This window comes from Neospora caninum, chromosome XI, assembly GCF_000208865.1.
Source record: "Neospora caninum Liverpool complete genome, chromosome XI".
Lineage (NCBI taxonomy): Eukaryota > Apicomplexa > Conoidasida > Eucoccidiorida > Sarcocystidae > Neospora > Neospora caninum.
Window position 1 is genome coordinate 5605641 of NC_018397.1, and position 17386 is coordinate 5623026.

Below are 17386 nucleotides of genomic sequence, written 5' to 3' on the forward strand. Positions count from 1 at the left end.
CGTTTTCCCTGAAGGATGCCTCTCGACTTTTCTTCTTTGCAGATAAATATCGTAGTATATACTCCCTGGAAAAAGTTTAGAAATAATCCTGTCTCAGAGAGTATCACTCCCAGTCTCGCTTTCTTCTGCCTCGAGTCTCTCGGGTGACACAGGCGTGCCGTGCTGCGTGATTCTCTTCTTCTTTTGAGGAGCAAGACGAGGAAGAAACGCGCCGCTTTTCGCGGCCAGCTACTTAGCCTTCGCCCGGTTCGCCGTGGCAACTGCAGCCCTCTGCCTACTTTTCCCAGAAGGAAAATCCGCGGGAAAGCCAGTCTGGGTCCGCGGCTCTTGTTTTTTAGGAACGAAAATGAAGCGATAGACACACCAGAGCCTCTCATGAGCTTTTCCTCGAGCGTTTTTTTCTCACGCATGCGCATGCAGCAAAAAAAACGCGGCGCGCTTTTTTTGTTCTGTGGCAAGTCCGGCAGCCTTCGAAGCCCATCCGCTGAAGATGCACGACCCGCGAAAAAAAAGGACGGATCGTCGCTTTATTAGAAACGGGGAAAAGCACGCGAAACGGACGTTTTGTCCCCTCCAAGGAAGGACAAGAATCCTAAAAGCGGTTGATAAAAGAACTTTTCTCTTTTAAAAAAAACGAAAAACAGCCGACGACGGGGCTCGAACCCGCGACCACGAGGTTAAGAGCCTCGCGCTCTACCGACTGAGCTACATCGGCGAGAACCGAGGGACTATTCCTTCGCCGAGCACCGAGGCTCCTCAAGCGAAAATTGAGAGAAGCGAGAGATGGCTGAGAGATTCGAAGGCGACGGCACGGGAAGAAAAGGTGTTTTGGCGCAAGGCCAGGCTCCGCAAAAAGACGGAGAGTGCGGAAGCACAAATGGCGTGTCGATGTTTTCTCAGCGTTTCAGGCGGGTGTGCAGGTGGCGAAAAAGGTTTTTTCCCTTCCCGCTTTTCGGTCCAGCTACGAGGCCATTCTTTCTGACAGCATGTTAGCGTATCGAGTAAGAGAGAAGGGACAGGACCGACAGAAAAGAGTTAGAGAGGTAGCGAAAAGAATAAAGGGCAGAGGAAAGGGGAGAGAGAGGGGAGTAAGAGATAAAGGATAGAGGAGTGACGAAAGAGGAACAGAAAGAGAAGAGAGAAAGAGGAAGAGAAAGAGAAGAGAGGAAGAAGAAGAGAAAGAGAAGAGAGAAAGAGGAACAGAAAGGGACGAGAGAAAGAGGAAGAGAAGAGAGAAAGAGCAAGAGAGATCAAGCTCGCCGTGTGTCGTCCTTCCTCCTCGCGCAGCAGCTGTTGTCGAGAGGTAGCGCGAGGGAGAGACACGAAAAAAACCCGAGCTGTGCACCGAGAAGAACCAAGCAGAAGAAAGAAAAGGTGAGGGCGAGAAGAAGGAGAGGATGGAACAGCAGTGAACGGGAAAATGTGCTTGTAACAGAAAGAGATATAGCTGGGGGAAACGGAGATATTCCATGGACCGTTGAGGTTTCTACCGCTTCTCGACGCAGCTAGGTGTGCTGTAGAAGCGACAGGAAACTCCATGCATGCGGGCGAGAAACGCGGCAGAACGCAAAACAGCTTGCTCCGAGCGCCTTGTACGCTTCTCCTTCATCTCCTCTCTCTCTTATTATTCTCCTTTATCTCTTCTTCGTCTTCTCCTTTATCTCTTCTTTATCTGTTCTTCTCCTTTATCTCTTCTTCTCCTTCATCTCTTCTTTATCTCTTCTCCTCCATTATCTCTTCTCCATTATCTCTTCTTCATCTCTTCTTCTCCATTATCTCTTCTTCTCCATTATCTCTTCTTTATCTCTTCTTCACCATTATCTCTTCTTCTCCATTATCTCTTCTTCATCTCTCCTTCTCTGTGGCTGCTCACCCCTCCGCGCCCACCTCGATCTTTCTCGGTGTGGCCGCGGGCGGCTTCCTGTCTGTATATTGTTTTCTCTCGCCTCGAGACGCTCGTCTTTTCCTGCGTCTTTCTCTCGTCCAATGTGTGTTTTCTGGAGGCCGACGCTCTCTTCCCTCTTCGCTTGCCGAGCTGCCTGAGAGCTGCCACGCGTATTCCCCCGAGGCGAGATTCAAGCCCGCAGTTGGCCCGTGTCTCTTCCATCTCGCTCCTGGCTTAAAACGCCTTCTTTCTCTGCCGCCTCTGTTCTCGCTCCTCTGTTCCCTCTCCTCTGTTCTCTCTTCGCTCTCCTCTCTCTTTCTCTCCCCTTTCTGTCTCTTTCTTTTTTGTTTCCTCTCTTCTCTCGCGATGGAGACACCAGCGGAGTTGCTCCTCCAGGAGCTCGCCCACAGGCTGGGCGTCTCTCTCTCGAAAGCGTCTCCCTTGCTCTCTCCGATTCTTGCGCTTGTTCTTCTCCTTCTCGCCGCATGCTTCACGTGGTTCCTCGTCAGGTTTCTCCTCTGGATCCTCGATCCGGTCATCCAGTGGCAAGTCGATGCCGGCAAACCTGCCAGGTTAGTAGTTGCAGTTTCCGCCTCTGAGCCGCGCGGGAGAATTCGAAAAAACCCCACAAAGGAGCGCAGAGTACACGCTCTGAGACGGGGGAACTTACGTCTGTTTTGCCTCGCGCAAAAAACCCACGTGCTCTCACGCGGGCATGGCGGCAAGGAAGGTCGCATCCCGGGGAGCGGCCGAGAGGGAAGATGGGGGAGGGGAGCAAGACGGAGAAGAGCCTCACGGGAGGGAAGACTGAAAGCGGGAAAAAAAGAGATTCACGAAGAGAAGAACCGGATGGAGAGGGCACAAACATAAGAAATATCCCATTCGCAAAAAGCACCTCTACCTCTGTCTTTCTCGCTCTCTCGCTGTCTCTCGCTCTCGTTTTGTCTTTCTCGCGCTCTCTCTCTGTCTTTCTCTCGCTTTATCGCTATCTTTCCCCCCTTGTGTCTTTTTCTCTGAATCTCTGTCTTTTTCTTCTGTCTGTTTGTCTTTTCCCGTGTCCTTTGCGTTACCTCGCTTGTTCCTGTCGGGGCTTCTTTCCTGTTTGCAGCTGCTTCCTTCTTCCTTCCGCAGATGCTTGCCCGGGGAGCCAGTCGCCTTCTTGGGAGGCCCTCGCTTCCGACGTGTCTCCCTCGTCGGGGGACGCGCTGTCTCTCCCTCCCTCCGTCGACCTCTCCGTCATCGTTCCAGCGTTCAACGAGGCGCTTCGTCTCCCCCTTGCCGTCTCCGAACTCCTTTCCTTCCTCGAAGCTCGGCGCGCGTCTCTGTCTTCGTCTTCGCGGAGTGGCGTGAGCGATCGCTGGCCGGTCTTCACGTACGAGATCATCGTGGTCGACGACGGCAGCACTGACGGCACGGCTGCGATTGCGCCTCTGCTGGGAGCGGCGATTTTCTCGCCCTCGACCTCTCCGCCAGCGTCGCTGTCTGCTCGGGCAGCAGCGGCGGCTGCGCAGGCCGCGTCTCGAGCTTTCGCCAAAGTGCATGCGCCCAACTCGCGGCCGGCAAGCAAAGCGCCAACGGCGTGTCCCCGATCTTCTCCCCTCTCTGCTCTCGGCGCCTCCTCGTCCCCATCTTCTTGTCCTTCTCTCTCGTGTCCTTCTCTCTCGTGTCCTTCTCTCTCGTGTCCCTCACGCTCGTGTGCATCGTCTGCTTCGCCTGATGCAGGCCAAGCGGGCTTTCCGCCGTTTGCCTTTTCTCCTAGCGACTCTGTTCCGGTTTCTGCGGTGGCGGCTGAGGCGATGCGTGCGGCGACAAAGGTTCACTTGGACGCTGGCCAGCGGCTTCGGGACTGCTTCTCCCCGCTCGTCTCTCGAGTTGGAGACAGGGGCGCGGCACCGGACACTGGTGCAGAGAGACACAGAAAAGGCGAGAGTGAAAGAGAAGAAGAGAGCGGAGAGAGTGGGGAACGAGGAGAGAAAGAAGGGGAGACGCCTGCGTCGTCTCCGCTGTCTTCGCTGAGAGTTCTTCGTCTGAAGGAGAACAGAGGCAAAGGCTTTGCCGTGAAGATTGGCGCGAAGCATGCACGAGGACGCATGCTGTTGATGGCAGATGCTGACGGGGCAACGACCGTCGAGAGTTTGGTGTTGCTCGAACGTGCCCTCCTGGAAAGAAAGCGACTCCCGCGAGGGAGAAGCGAGAATGTCTCCCGCAGCTCGTCCCTCGCCCACGAGGAAAACGCGGACGCGGCCCAGCTGGAAGACAAAACGAGGCAGGGAGAGGAAGAGAAGAAACTCCGCGCAGGTGTCTCCGAGGCGAAGCGCAGAGAGAACCGGCAAGGGGCGGTGGACGCTGGAGAGCACGCGTTAGAAACCGATACAGCTGGTGGGAGGAAGATCGCGCAGGACGGCCGAGAATCGGACGGGGACGAGGAGACGACACTGCAGACGCGCCTTGCCTCTCTCCCTCCCCTCGCGTTTCCATGGCCTCTCCTGTACAGGAGGGGAGATCGAGAAGGCAGCCAAGAGGATACGGAAGCACTAGTTGCTTTCGGTTCGCGAAGACAACTCGAACAAGCTGCAATTTCCTCGAGATCCTGGCACCGCAATTTCTTGATGCATGCATTCCACTGGTGCGTTCGCAGTGTCGTAGGCGACTCCCATATTAAGGTGAGTTCTTTACCTCTGCACACGATATATCTGTATATAGGCGCATATATTTGTATATGCTTAAACATGCATTCTGTGCGGCGTACAGTGTCTGTCGATCTCTTCACGCATGTCCTTCAAGTTTACATATATATTTACATATATGCAGGTCTGCGTCTCTAACTTCACCTCTATATCCATATATCCACCGCGTGTATGGACAGCGAGTCGACAGCGAAGGGAGTGTGTCTCTGTTTTCCGCGTCTGCACTTTCGTTTCTTCGGTGCAGGACACGCAGTGCGGCTTCAAACTCTTCACGCGATTTGCAGCCCGCCAGCTGTTTCCGCGGCTTCACCTTTGTCGTTGGGCCTTCGACGTTGAGTTGCTTCTGCTCTCGCGTCTTCTGCGCGTGCCCGTCGCCGAGATCCCCGTGGAGTGGGAGGAGAAAGAAGGCAGCAAGCTGAACGTTCTCGGCGCCTCCTTTCAGATGGCGCGCGACATCTTGGTTCTCAAGTGTATGTACACCGCAGGAATCTGGAAGGCGTCCGCCGACAGTGGCTGAGGAAACGGGGGGCAGTGGGGGGAGTGTTTCTCGCCGTCAGTGGCTGTTGCGTCTCGAGTTGTTCCTTTCCCCCACGTTCCCACTTTGGCGTTTCTTTTTAAACGAACGCTGCGGAGCCGAAAAGCCCACGTAACACTGACACATGCCCCCAAGAACTCCCCTTCCATCAAACTTCGCGAAATGGCCCCCCGCAGCTCTGTCGCCGCTGCCAAGAAAATAGAGGAGACAGCTGCGACGCCCTGGACGTTCTGAAGAGGTCGGAACGACCTGTGCAGACGTGTGTATGTTTGCTTCTCTCCCCCGTCTGTTGTTCTCGTTTTTGTTTTCCGGCGGCCCGTGCCCGAGGGGTTCAACCTTTTTGGCACCATTTTAATGTGACGAATAACTTGGCGGCGGCTCCTTTTTAACGAAGTGAAGAAGTTTGCGGGACAGTCCGAAACGACTCCTGGACGATTCATCTTGCGAGGTGCGTCGCAGCGCAGACTGGCGCCGTGCTCGCTTTGCTCTTTCGTGCTCTCGACACACTCTGTCGCCAAAGAGGGAAGGCACTGAGAACGTGAGGACGGCTCTTCTCCGCCTTCGTTCTGCGAAGCTCGGGGAGGGAGGGGCCGGGTCTTGAAAACGCAAAGGAGCAAGTTGCTCGGATCCGTTTGGGTTTTCACAAGAACAGATTGGAGAAGAGAGCCGCGGTTTGTCGCGAATCACACCTGTTTCTCCCCTCAGTCCAGCCGGGAGGCGTCGCCGTACAGAGGCGTCAGGACATTTCCAGAGAGTCGCATTCTTAGACCAGGTGGGCAATAAATATGCAGAAAAGCGATTTCTCTGAACTGCCGTTGCTCAGCGGTATGTTCGTGAAGTGTTCCATGCAAGGCGCCAGAAACGAATACAGTTGGTGGCGTTCCAAAACCGACGCAAACACCTCGCGCTCTTCTCTACGCATCCACGCACATTTAATATGCACAGAGATCGAGAAATCGATACAGAGAGACAGATGCGCCTACATATATATATATATATATATATATGCAAAGCGATAGGTAGATACCGGGGTCGGCCTGTAGGCAGGTATAGAGAGATCTACAGCTGCATGCGCATGCAGACATGCGCATGCAGTTGCGCCCCAACCACGAGGTCCAGTTTGAGGTGGGGTGAGACGCATGCCCGGCGGCAGTATGAGACGAAGAGGGTTGTCGGAGGAGCAAGCACGCTTCTCTGTCGTGGCCGACCGTCGTTCGTATACGGTCTCTACCCCAGCAGTTGTTGCATTTTCTCGTTGAAAACTTTGTCGCATTTTCCCACGTACGCCTCCATCAGAGACGTAAGCGAAGCGTCCAGCTCTCGCCTCTTCACGTCGTCGATGCTCCTCGTTTTGAATTGCAACTTGTGCAGGTGACTGCGAGCAGCTTGCCGGAGATTTCTCACCGAACTTTTCGCCTAATGGAAAGACAGAAACGTGCAGAGAATCGCGCTCCACTCCCAGCGTGGCCATTGCAGCTTCAGTTTATCCATGCGAATCCACAAGGGCAATCATGCGCATATCTATCTCCATGTGCATGTAGATACATATATAGGCACATATATATGTATATATGTATATATGTATATGCATGTATGAGTTTGAGAACATGAGAAAAAACGGTTGTCGAAGGGGAGGCGGCGAGGCGCGGCTTTCGCAGATTTGAAACTGCATGAAAAAACTCGCCTTCCTTGTGAGTCTCCTGAGAACAGAGAAAGATGCAAATCCTTCAACCCTGCGCCCTCCCCAGTCCACAGAAGCCGAGTTGCGTCGATATTTAGGTCTAGGAACAACTGTACGTGCCGACAATCCCTCTTTTGAACGCGGTTGCTTTTCGCGAATACCAACAGAGGCGACAAGACCGTAGAGAGAGTCGTCTGAAGATCCGTTTGTCTGAAACAAAACAAGAAATCTGGGACGAGAAGCTCACAACCACGACTGCCTTTCCTCATTGCGATTCACCCACCGTGACAAGGAAGACGCGAGCCTTCGTCTTTAGCTCCTCGCGCATCTCGGGCGTCACCTGCATGCACGGAAAAAACAGTTTAGCTTCACAATGCACGCAGAGACGGCTGGTCCTTCTACACTCTTCGCCCTGTCTGCGATAACGTGGGCTCTGCGCCGAAAAGGTAGGAAAGTTGAGCAAGGTATCGTTAGGCATGGACAGCTCACACGCCTGTTTGCTTTTCTCTCACGTTAACGCAGTGCTGCACAAGTCGCTCAGCGCCTTTCGGACGGCTGCATGCACCGGAAAACGCACCTTGGGAAGCTGGAGCCGAATCGCCGTGGCGCCTTCTTGCTGGAGAGTCCATTTCGGGTCGGCGGCTCGCAGCGCGGACATGACCTGTAAAGACACTTGAACGGGACAGAGGGCGAGGCCTTTGCAAGACGAAAAACGAGAAAAGGCACAAAGCAAAATGTCGAAACGAACCTGCAACGCTCGAGCGTGCGATTCACTGGCTCAGTGCATCTCAAGATGTCTCGCAAGTCCCGTGGCCTTGTTTGCGAGCGCAGTATCACGCCGAAGGCGCCCCGCGAGGTTTGCATGTGCGCCGCACAGGCCTGGAAATGTGCTTGAAAGAAAAGCGCGAAACCTATCGCCTCACAGACACGCCTTTGGTCTCCAGTGAACGGGCAAAGGAACGAACCGGAAGGAGCCCAAAGCGAAAGGCCAGCCGACAAACACACATCGACAGCATCTGACGCGTCCGTGCGTCTCTCTGTCTCCCTCTGTGTGCCCACCTTGTCTTTCTCGCTTCCTGTCCCTGTGTGCCACTCTTCGTGCGTGTCCCACACGCTCAGCGCGAGAGGAAAGCCCCCACGACGGAAGTTTTTGCGCTAAGCGAAGGGCGACGGCGAAACGCCTCGCAGTCTCGCACGCACAGCAACGCCCGCCTTCCGTGTTTCGCTTTGATTTCTTCGCTCTTCGTTTCTCCCGCTTCCCCCCTTCCACGGCGACACGGCCGGCAGAGCCACGGCGCCGACGAGAGACGCGCGCACGCAGAGTGCGTCCCGCCCGCGGGGACACCGAGAGTCTCCGAGTTGCGTTTCTGTCTCTGGTCCTCTGGAAACGCGCTGGCGGTCGCGGCGCTCCTCGCAGCTGAGTGCACGGCTCCCGCGTGCACTAAAGAAAGGCTCGGGGAAGCGTGTGAGTTTCTGGAGGCGTTTCTGGAGAGAGAAGACGGCTGGCCGAAGGCCCAAGTTATTTGCCCTCGTTCCTACCTTGGAAAGGTTTGCCTCGCTGAAGACATGCACGTGGACTGTCGAGGCGCCGCGCACAACGACTTGTGCGAGGTCCGACAGGCGCCGTTTCTCGCCTGGAGAAAGCAGAACGCCCGCATGTGCAGTCGAGATAAAAAAGGGACACGCGAGAACAAAGCAGAAGAACGGCGGCGTGACAGCAGACAAAGAGGTTGCGGCCGCGTCACTGGCCAAGCCCGCAGATTTTGCGGCGAACACGAGGAGGAAGAGAATGGAGAGAGAGGCGTCGAGGCGGCGGCCAGCGGACACAAAGCGACAGGAAGCGGCTGCGAGAGAAGCGAAGAGGAAGACTGGAAGCGGGAGACAGCAAAAGGGGAAGTGGAGCATCGCGGGGCGCACGGGGCGACAATTCAGAACGTGGAGAGACGACGCCAGGTTTGTGGTGAGAAGCGAGGGTGCGAAGTGAAGAGAAAAAGAGGCGAAGCAAGTACTGCACGAGAGACCGAGGGAGAGACACACACGCGGCTTACCTCCAGCGGAGACGGGAATGCGCTCAAAGTGTTCGGCACGCTCTCGGTGAACGAGGAGAGCAGAGACGTCCTGGACCATTTTGTCGAGAGCGGCTTTCATCTCTTCTTCGTAGCTCGCGACGTTAAATGCGTCAGACGAACTGTCTCCTTTCCGGGGGCTGCGAGGCTCGTCCTCGTCGGAGTCTTCGCCGCGGCCTCCCCTCACGAGGCCTCGGGCCTTGGCGCGCTCGAGGCCTTGCGCCTTTCCGCCGACGCCTCGAGGAGCCCGCGACGAGTCTGCTGGAGCGAATTCGTCGTCTGCGTCGCCGCCAATGATTTTTATGACCTTCCGCATGCGTTTGTCCTCTTCTCTGCCGTCCTCGCGAGCGTGGCTCTTCTTCTTCTTCCCACTCGCCAGGCCGCAGCGCGCGACACAAAGCGCAGGGAAGGGAGGCGAGGAAAACGGAGAGAAAGGAGAGAAGGACGAGGAGACGGGGCAAGCTGGGGAAGAGAGAAGCGCAGCAGGTGGTGCGCACGAAGACGGGAGAGAAAACGGGAGAGAAGATGCGAAGGCGGGAGGAAGCGACTGGCAAGAAGGCGAGAAGCAAGAAGAGCTGTGAGCCCCGAGGGCGCGAGGAGACAGCCACGACGGCAGCCGACGCTGGAAGGGGGCTGGAAGCATAGCGCAGGAGACTGGAGCCATGCCAGAGGAACGCGTAAGAGAAGCGAGCGGCCGCATTGTGGATCTGAAGGCTCTGTGAGGGGAGAATCGGGAGAAGACGGAAAGTCCAGGGACGTGCTGTCTCGGCGAGAAGCTGGGGACCGCCATCCCGCCTCACGACAAAAGGAGATCGGCTTTCCTTGTCTTCCAACCTTGTTCTATGCTCGCTATTCAATCGCGGCTTCGGAGGAGCCTAAAGGCAAGAGAGACAAATGCAGGCTCTCCAGACTCGCCCTCTCTGCAGTCGCGCTTCTCGGTGTGCCCAGGGGAAAAGAGGAGACAAGAGAAAGAAAAGAAGAGGAGAAACGAGAGAAGAAGAAACGAGAGGAGGAGAGAAGAAACGAGAGAAGAAGAAACGAGAGGAGGAGAGAAGAAACGAGAGGAGAAGAAACGAGAGGAGAAGAAACGAGAGGAGAAGAAACGAGAGGAGAAGAAACGAGAGGAGAAGGGAAGAGGGAGGAGAGGACGACGAAGAGAAGGAGAAGAGAAGACGACCAGAAGAAAGAGGAGAGGAGAAAAAGAGGAGACGAAAGAGAAGCTGCGGCCCGCAACCGAGGTTGCAAGAAAATCGACGAGCTCGTCTTCGGGGCTAAGAAGACAGCGGTGGGCCCTCGCGGTCTCTCCAAAAGTCGTTCGATGGCCTGGCCGCGTCTCGCCTCTTGTGGAAGAGTCAGCACGACGGATTCGGCGATTTCGGGATACTCAGAGAGCGAAACAAGACTCGAAACCCTGAGCCCTGAACCATATCTGTATGGAGAAAAGACCGACAGGAGAGAGCGCGTGAAACCCGCAGGCAAGGAGAAAAGGGAATTAGCCGAAATGTGAAGAGGCAACTGCGGAGGCAAGAGGCGAAAGGAAGGAAGTGAAGAAGAAAGGCATGATAAGAGTTTTATTTTCATGAGAAAAGACTCTCTCTGAAGCCAGGAAAACCATAGCGTTTCGTCGAGGCTCCTGCGTGTGTGAGACTTTACTCGCACGCGTCGCGCGTCGAGAGATCGTCCAGCGCGTTCTTTTCCTCTTTTCTGCTGGCCATGTCGATGCCCGCGGGAATCTCTGAACGTTCCTACGCCTTCATTTCTCTGCTTCTCGGCAGATCGCTTTTCCCTTTCTGCGAAAGGTTTTCTCTTCGCGGCTCTCCGTTCCCCCCGTCGAATGTAAGTAAAGACGAGCGAAGGTTCGCCGAGCTCGAGGACTCGCCGCTTTTACATCTCGCGCCGCCGCGCGTTTCTCAGCCTCAAAATCAACCCAAACAGTCGCGGAAAGGAGAGAGACAGTGGGGAAGAAGACACGAGAAAAGCGAGAGAAGAACGCGTGAAACATCTCGGGTTCTCCTCTAATATACCCCCTACCGCGGCTCCTGTCGCGTCTCTCTGTCTCCGTCTCTGTCTCTCATTCTGTTCCTCTTTCTTTCTCTCTCTTTCTCTTTCTCCCTCTTTCTGTCTCTTTCTGTCTCTTTCTCTTTCTCCCTCTTTCTCTCTCTTTCTATCTCTTTCGTTTTCCGTCTCTCTGTGCTCTTCTATAACACTGAGAGAATATTTGTTGCTCATCTCTCCCTCCTCTGTCGCTTCCTCTCGGTCTTTCTCTTCTCTCTCCAGCGGCGCGCCATTCTGTCCTGGATTTTCCTGAATCCTCCCTCCGTCGCCTCTCTTATTTCTCTGCTTTCTCTGCTTTCCCCACATCATGCCGCACTTTCCGCCTCGTGTCTTCACCAGTCGCATGGCCCTCGGCGGCGCCGCTTCTCTTTGCCCGCCGCGCAGTCTGTGCAGATTCGCCTCGGCAGGCGCGCTCTCATCTCCCGCTCGATCTGCCCCGCATGCGCCGGCAATTCACGCGGCGTTCTCGCGGCGGAGTGCCGAGGAAAGGCAAGCCCCGAGTTTAAGCCGAAACGGAGGTGGCGACGAAGGCCGACACCTGAGCGCGTTTCTCGTTCCGAAACGCGACCGCACTCTGCATGGGCACGGCCTCCTCGGTCTCTCGCACCCAGGCGCAGCGCACGCTCTTGCGTCTGTGGCGAGTGCGTGGAGATCTGGGAGGTTTGTCAGCTCCAACGCCGGCGAGGGGAGACGCCCCGAGGCAGACCGCACACAGGGCACCGCTCCGGCTGCAGCCTCTCGCCCCACCCGCGAAGAGATTGCCTCCCAGCAAAGAGGCAATTACGAAGCAGAGAACAAGAACAACGAGAAGAACGAGGGGAACGAGAAGGCTCGAGTTGAATCTGTGGAGGCGGGAAGGGAGGGCGGACGCAGCTTCAGACGATGGTTCGCGCGTGTGTTTTATTCCTCTCTCCTTCTCGTTGGAGGAGGCACTGCGTTTCTCTTCTTCATGTTTCCGTCAGCTCCTCTGGACCTGAAAAACGGGGCCTTGTCCTCGATTCTCCAAGCGGCTGCGGCGCTGCGAGGGCAAGCGAAGGAGACACCCGGAGAGGAGACAGGAGACGGGGCGGAGACAGCTTCGGGGGGGGGCGAGGCGCAGAAGGCCGAGAAGCGCTCGGCGTTCGCCTTTCTTTCGAAGAAGGATCCTCTCGAGGGTTTCTCGCTCGTGACCGATGCTGAATTCGACTCCACTGACGAGGCGCTCGTCCTGTTTGTGGACGGCGAGACAGAGGCCGAAGCAGAAAGCGAGAACATCCGGAAACTGCGAAGCCTCGTGCAACGCATGCAACAGGACGGAAAACTCGGAAAAGATCTCAGACTTTTCTACGCCTGGAGGTGCGGACGGAAAGGAGGCCGAGCCTCAAAATTCCCAAACACTGCACGTCGCCCGCCTCTCGCCCGAGGGCAGGCAACGCTTCTACACATATAAATATACATGCATATACATATATATATATATATATGTCATATATATATCATATATATTTATATATCATATATATGTATGTAGAGGGATGCATACATGCGTGTGGAGTGGGATACAAAAGACACTCGTGTGCAGTCACTTTATATATAACATGTTTTCATTTACCTAGCTGTAGTTGTGAGTACACGTGTAATTGTAAATGTGCATGTAGATGGGCATATGCCTATTTGCACACGTATATGCATGTGTATTCGAATGGAAGTATACGTCAGCATTGGTGTTTGCAGTTCTTTCCGTTTGGCCTTTGCGAGCGTCTTTTCCTGTGTCTTTGTGTTTTGACCCTTTCTAGAACGCCTGGAAACTCTCCGTCTCGGGGCGAAGACACCGCCGTGATGCTGTACAAAGGCCAGCGTCGGTCTCGGCACGCGCTCGCGTCTCTCGTGCGCGAAGGGGTCAACACCGGTGCGCGCTCGACGCCGGCGACTGGCGAATCAGAGGGCGAGGCGAAGGCCGAAGAGCAGGGAGAAGAGGGGGAGGAAGAGAGTGGAGAGAAGATTCTCGAGATCTTCTTCACCCCGCTTAGCGAGAAGGAGAACACGACGCGGACGAAACGCGAGAAGGAAAAGCTCCTGCCTGTTCGCGTCGTCGGCTCCGCATTCAAGCGAGATGTAAGCCGGGCGCAACGCACAAACGGTTTCGCCCCAGACACAGCAAGCGAGAGGGGAGAGAAAGAGAGAGAAAGGAAGTGAAGGAGACCAAGCGAGGAGAGAAAGAGCGACAATGAGGGAGAGGCGGGACGTAGAACGAAAGGGAACGCAGAAGCTGGATGTGTGCCGGTCTTTGGGGAGATGACGGAGGGGATGTGCAAAAGGGGGAGGAAACGGCTGGGCAGAAACGCGAGGTCAGCGTGGGGCGTCTCGCCACAGCCTCTGAAAAACAGTAAGGTGTGAGGGCGAGGCACAGAGAAGGCCTTGCGTGTTGAGTCTCCTGTCGCTTTTTTCGTGATTTTTGTAGGTTCGGGACGAAGCCAAGGCAGGCAACACGATTCTTCTTCAACTCTTCGAAGACTCGTGTTTCCTCTGTTTCCTCATGCGGCCGTTCCTCAACTCTGTCAGCAAACTGCTTGCCGAGTATAACGTAAGTGCGGTGTGCTCTCCCGGCTTTGTCTCCTCGGTTTCTTCCCGGTCTTCTTCCTCGTTCGCCGCCTGCTTGAGTGCCGTTGTCGTACACGTTTCCCTGCCGTCTGCCTTTCGCTTCGTGTCCCTCGGCCTCAGCGTCTCCTGTTGGAGCGAAGCGTCGCTCAGACCTCGCGTCTTCTCACCGGTTTCGCTCTGCTCCCTCCTCTCTCCTGTCCCATTGTGTCTCCTCACCCTTCCACCTGTTGTCTCACGTCTCCTGCCTCTGCAGATCCCGGTGGCGATGAAGAGGCTGAACATCGAGAAGAACGACTTCCCCGAGGGCTGCGTAGTTACTCGGGCCACGCCGACGTTTGTGCTGTATCGAGGCGGGTAAGCGAAGGGAAGATTCTGCACGGCGAACGCCTCTCCCCCGTCCATCTCTGTCTTGCGCTTTCTCGCTAGGGCGCGTCGCCAGGAAACCAGGGAGGCAAGCATCTATAATCTGCCTCCTCAGTCAGTGTAAATCAACAGGCCTTCTCACTCCGTAGCAAATATAGACATATATATATATATATATATATATATATACGTGTAATGAAGTACATGAATAACGATATATAGATGAATTTACACATGTATGCATAGATGAAGATACATAGATACATAGTCGTACACATAGAAATATAGACAGGTAAGATAAGTGGCTATATGCAGATACATGGATACAGTTAGATATAGATCCTGAATAGATGTGTGTGTGTCTATAGGTATGGATACATATAGATATAGATAGATGTACAGATACGTAAATACATCTGTTTCTATAGGTATAGATAGATATAGATGTGTATAGACATCTATATATATATACATATGTAGAGATAGTTAAAGATATAGATATGCGTCATTTGGTGTCTGTGTCCCTGGACGTACATGCACGCCCTTCGTGGATAAGTGTTCTTGCGGCCTCGTTTCGATGGCTCTTCGTGGATGCTCTGCAGGCATGAGGAGGCCGAGAAGTGGACGGAATTCCGACCTCGGGATTTTATTGAGAAACTGGAGAAGGTAAATTCGCGTCGCCTTTGCTTGGCAAGCAGGCCCCTGCTGGTTCTTCGCCGTCGTGGAACGCTTCACGTTTCGGAAGCTCCTCAAACTGTGTGCATGTCGGTCTGCATCTCAAAGTTTTCGCTTCTCTCCCGCGATGTCTCTTCTTTCTGACCCTTCTTCGTTGGTCCCCTTTCTCTTTCTCAGCCTGTATATATACATATATGCTTGCGTGTCCCTAGTGACTTCATATATATATATATATATATATATATATACAGGTATACAAATATATGCATATATTCGCATACTTACAGAGAAAGCGACATTTGAATCGAGATATAATATTTACTGATGTGAAGGTTCATGTATTTACATGTACATCCATGTATGTATATATATCTGCCTACTACCTGTTTATATCTTTGTATCTACTTGTGTTCATCTCCTGATTGTTTTTTTGTGTGTTGCCAGGAGTTCGATCTGCCCGTGGAGCTGCGAGAGAAACTGCATGCGCTCCTGGATCGCCTTCATGAGCGCTTCAAGCGCTTTGGTCTTCTCTCTGTCTGGTTCGTAAAATCGAGTTTTTCTTTTCTGAATCTCCTTCTTTTTAGAACTCCCTTAAGCCTTTGCCTCCCCAGTCCCTAGGCCGGAAATCTCGCTCCCGTCGAGCTGTTCCAACCAATTCACGCATGCAAACACTCACGACGGCGATATATATATATATATATATATATATATGTAGTGTTCCATATATGTACATATATGTAGGTATATATGTAGGTATATACGTGCTGGTGTTGATAACATGTATACCCGTGTGTTTCTGCGCATTTCTCTGCACGTATCTACATGTGCATCAATATATATATATATATATCTGTAGATCGATGCCTACGTACGTCTAGACATTCCTACGTATATGTTTGTGTAGATGCGTGGATAGAAATACGGAGATTCGGAGATGGAGATGGAAGTGTAGAACGCCGGCACGCACCAGTGTTTAGAGAGACTTGGAAGCGAAACGGGATTAGGACGGCCAAGTCCACCCGTGAGTGTGGATGTTTTTGCCTCAGGTTGTTGGAAGTGCGCAAGATGGAAGAAGCATTTCTCGAGCATCAACAGAGAAATCAAGAGCGTGAGAGCCTCGAGCTCCACGCCCGCGGAGCGCCGTCTGCAGCCGGAGACAGCCAGGAAGGCAACAGCGATGCGACAAAGACCGAGGAGAAGTCGAGGGAAAAGGAAGACAAGCAACGCGAAGACGGCAACTTCGACGCGATTGTGTCGATGCTCATGAGTCAAGTAAGCAAAGCTACAGGAACAAAAGGCTGTCTGCTCTTTTAGAATTCCATATATATATATATATATATATATAAATATATATATGCGCATATACATATCTCCATCGACACTCATATATATATATATATATATATATATATACGTGGATGCACGTATGCAGATAGGTATATACATGTGTATGGACACGCCGACCTTTGCAGTAATCACCGACAGCATCTGTAAAAAATTACACGTGTGAATATCGATATTTTGTATATGTCGGTTTTTGTCTCGCTGCCAAAGTTTTTGAGTTTTGCAGAAGTTGACACCGTCGACGTTTGTTTAGGTCCTGTCTGTTTGTGCCTGTCTCCGTTCCGTCCCGCCGATTTCGTGGTTCTCTCTGTTTTCGTGTCCCTCCGCTTCCACTCTCTGACTTCTCACGTGTGCTTTCGCTCCTTGCGTCCACTTCTTCAGGACATGAAGCGCTACGATGATCTGGAGGAAAATCTGGACCACTTAGAGCGCGAAGTCGCAAACGCTGAGGCAGATGCCATGGCGTTGGGCGTGGTAAGTCGCTGCTTGTGGAAGACATGGCGATGGGCTCTGTCGCTAGAAAACGTTTTTTGCACTTCTCTCTGCGTTCGTTTATCGGTTTGCTCTTCGCTTCCGATCTTTCTTCGTTGCTCCCTTCTTCGAGCGTCTCTGCTTGTTCTCGGCGGCTAATGCTCTCTGCGCTTTTTTTCCATCGGTCCCGGCTCTCGTCCTCGCGCCGTCTGTCTGCGCGTCTCTCGCTCTCGCGATCGTCCTCCGCGACGCCGCCTGTCTCCGTGACTTGGTCTCAACAACTCGCTCTCTCGCGCCGTCTCTTTCTGTGCCATAACTGCCTCGTTCGTTGCCTCCGGGCCTCTCTGGAGCCGTCTCGGTTCCTTCAAACCTGGTCTACTACGGTTATGTCTTTCGTTTTCTCGCTCTTCGCCAGAGTTGAACGATGCGGTTCGTTTGTGTACGCAGATGATGGGGGAAGAAGTCGTTCGAGACGACGTTGAGCACCTCGCCGAAGCTTTGCTGGAGGCGGAGAGCCGCGCCGGGGAAGGCGCGTCTCCGGACGGGAGACCCCAACCGGAACGGCGCGGCTAGTCAGATTTCCAGTCCCTTCGTTTTCCTCGTCTCCCTACTCACTCCGCGTTCACGCCTCTTTCCCAGACTCGCTTTGCTCTTGCTTCGTTCTCTTTTCCTTCTCTTGTTCTTCTCCTTCTCTTCCTCTCCTTCTCTTCTTCTTCTCCTTCGCCTCCTCTCCTTCTCTCCTTCTCTTTCTCTTCCTTTCCTTCTCTTCTTCTTCTCCTTCTCTTCTTCTTCTCCTTCTCTTGTTCATCTCTTCCTCTCCTTCTCTCCTTCTCTTCTTCTCTTTCTCTTCCTTTCCTTCTCTTCTTCTTCTCCTTCTCTTCTTCTTCTCCTTCTCTTGTTCATCTCTTCCTCTCCTTCTCTCCTTCTCTTCTTCTCTTTCTCTTCCTTTCCTTCTCTTCTTCTTCTCCTTCTCTTCCTCTCTTTCTCTTGTTCTTCTCCTTCTCTTCCTCTCTTTCTCTTGTTCTTCTCCTTCTCTTCCGCTCC

The 17386-nt window shown here is 53.6% G+C and overlaps 3 protein-coding genes and 1 non-coding gene across 4 annotated transcripts; 2 read left to right on the top strand and 2 right to left on the bottom strand.

Moving 5' to 3' along the window:
* Positions 1-642: 642 nt before the first annotated feature.
* On the bottom strand, positions 643-715 carry NCLIV_t130015. The gene has a single exon. It is a non-coding gene; the product is annotated as a tRNA-Lys (tRNA).
* Positions 716-2251: 1536 nt separating this feature from the next.
* On the top strand, positions 2252-5089 carry NCLIV_059710 (Dolichol phosphate glucosyltransferase, related; the record flags this gene model as incomplete). Its single annotated transcript, XM_003885525.1, has 3 exons — positions 2252-2457; positions 2994-4548; positions 4817-5089. 3 exons carry the CDS (start codon positions 2252-2254, stop codon positions 5087-5089), a joined length of 2034 nt encoding a protein of 677 aa, XP_003885574.1.
* Positions 5090-6334: 1245 nt separating this feature from the next.
* On the bottom strand, positions 6335-9554 carry NCLIV_059720 (putative ribosome recycling factor domain-containing protein; the record flags this gene model as incomplete). Its single annotated transcript, XM_003885526.1, has 5 exons — positions 6335-6523; positions 7072-7128; positions 7366-7449; positions 8328-8422; positions 8837-9554. The coding sequence occupies 5 exons, from the start codon at positions 9552-9554 to the stop codon at positions 6335-6337; spliced, it is 1143 nt and encodes a 380-aa protein (XP_003885575.1).
* Positions 9555-11216: 1662 nt separating this feature from the next.
* On the top strand, positions 11217-16915 carry NCLIV_059730 (conserved hypothetical protein; the record flags this gene model as incomplete). Its single annotated transcript, XM_003885527.1, has 9 exons — positions 11217-12244; positions 12685-13003; positions 13350-13472; positions 13743-13843; positions 14455-14518; positions 14972-15066; positions 15574-15799; positions 16253-16345; positions 16790-16915. The coding sequence occupies 9 exons, from the start codon at positions 11217-11219 to the stop codon at positions 16913-16915; spliced, it is 2175 nt and encodes a 724-aa protein (XP_003885576.1).
* Between the last annotated feature and the right edge of the window lie 471 nt (positions 16916-17386).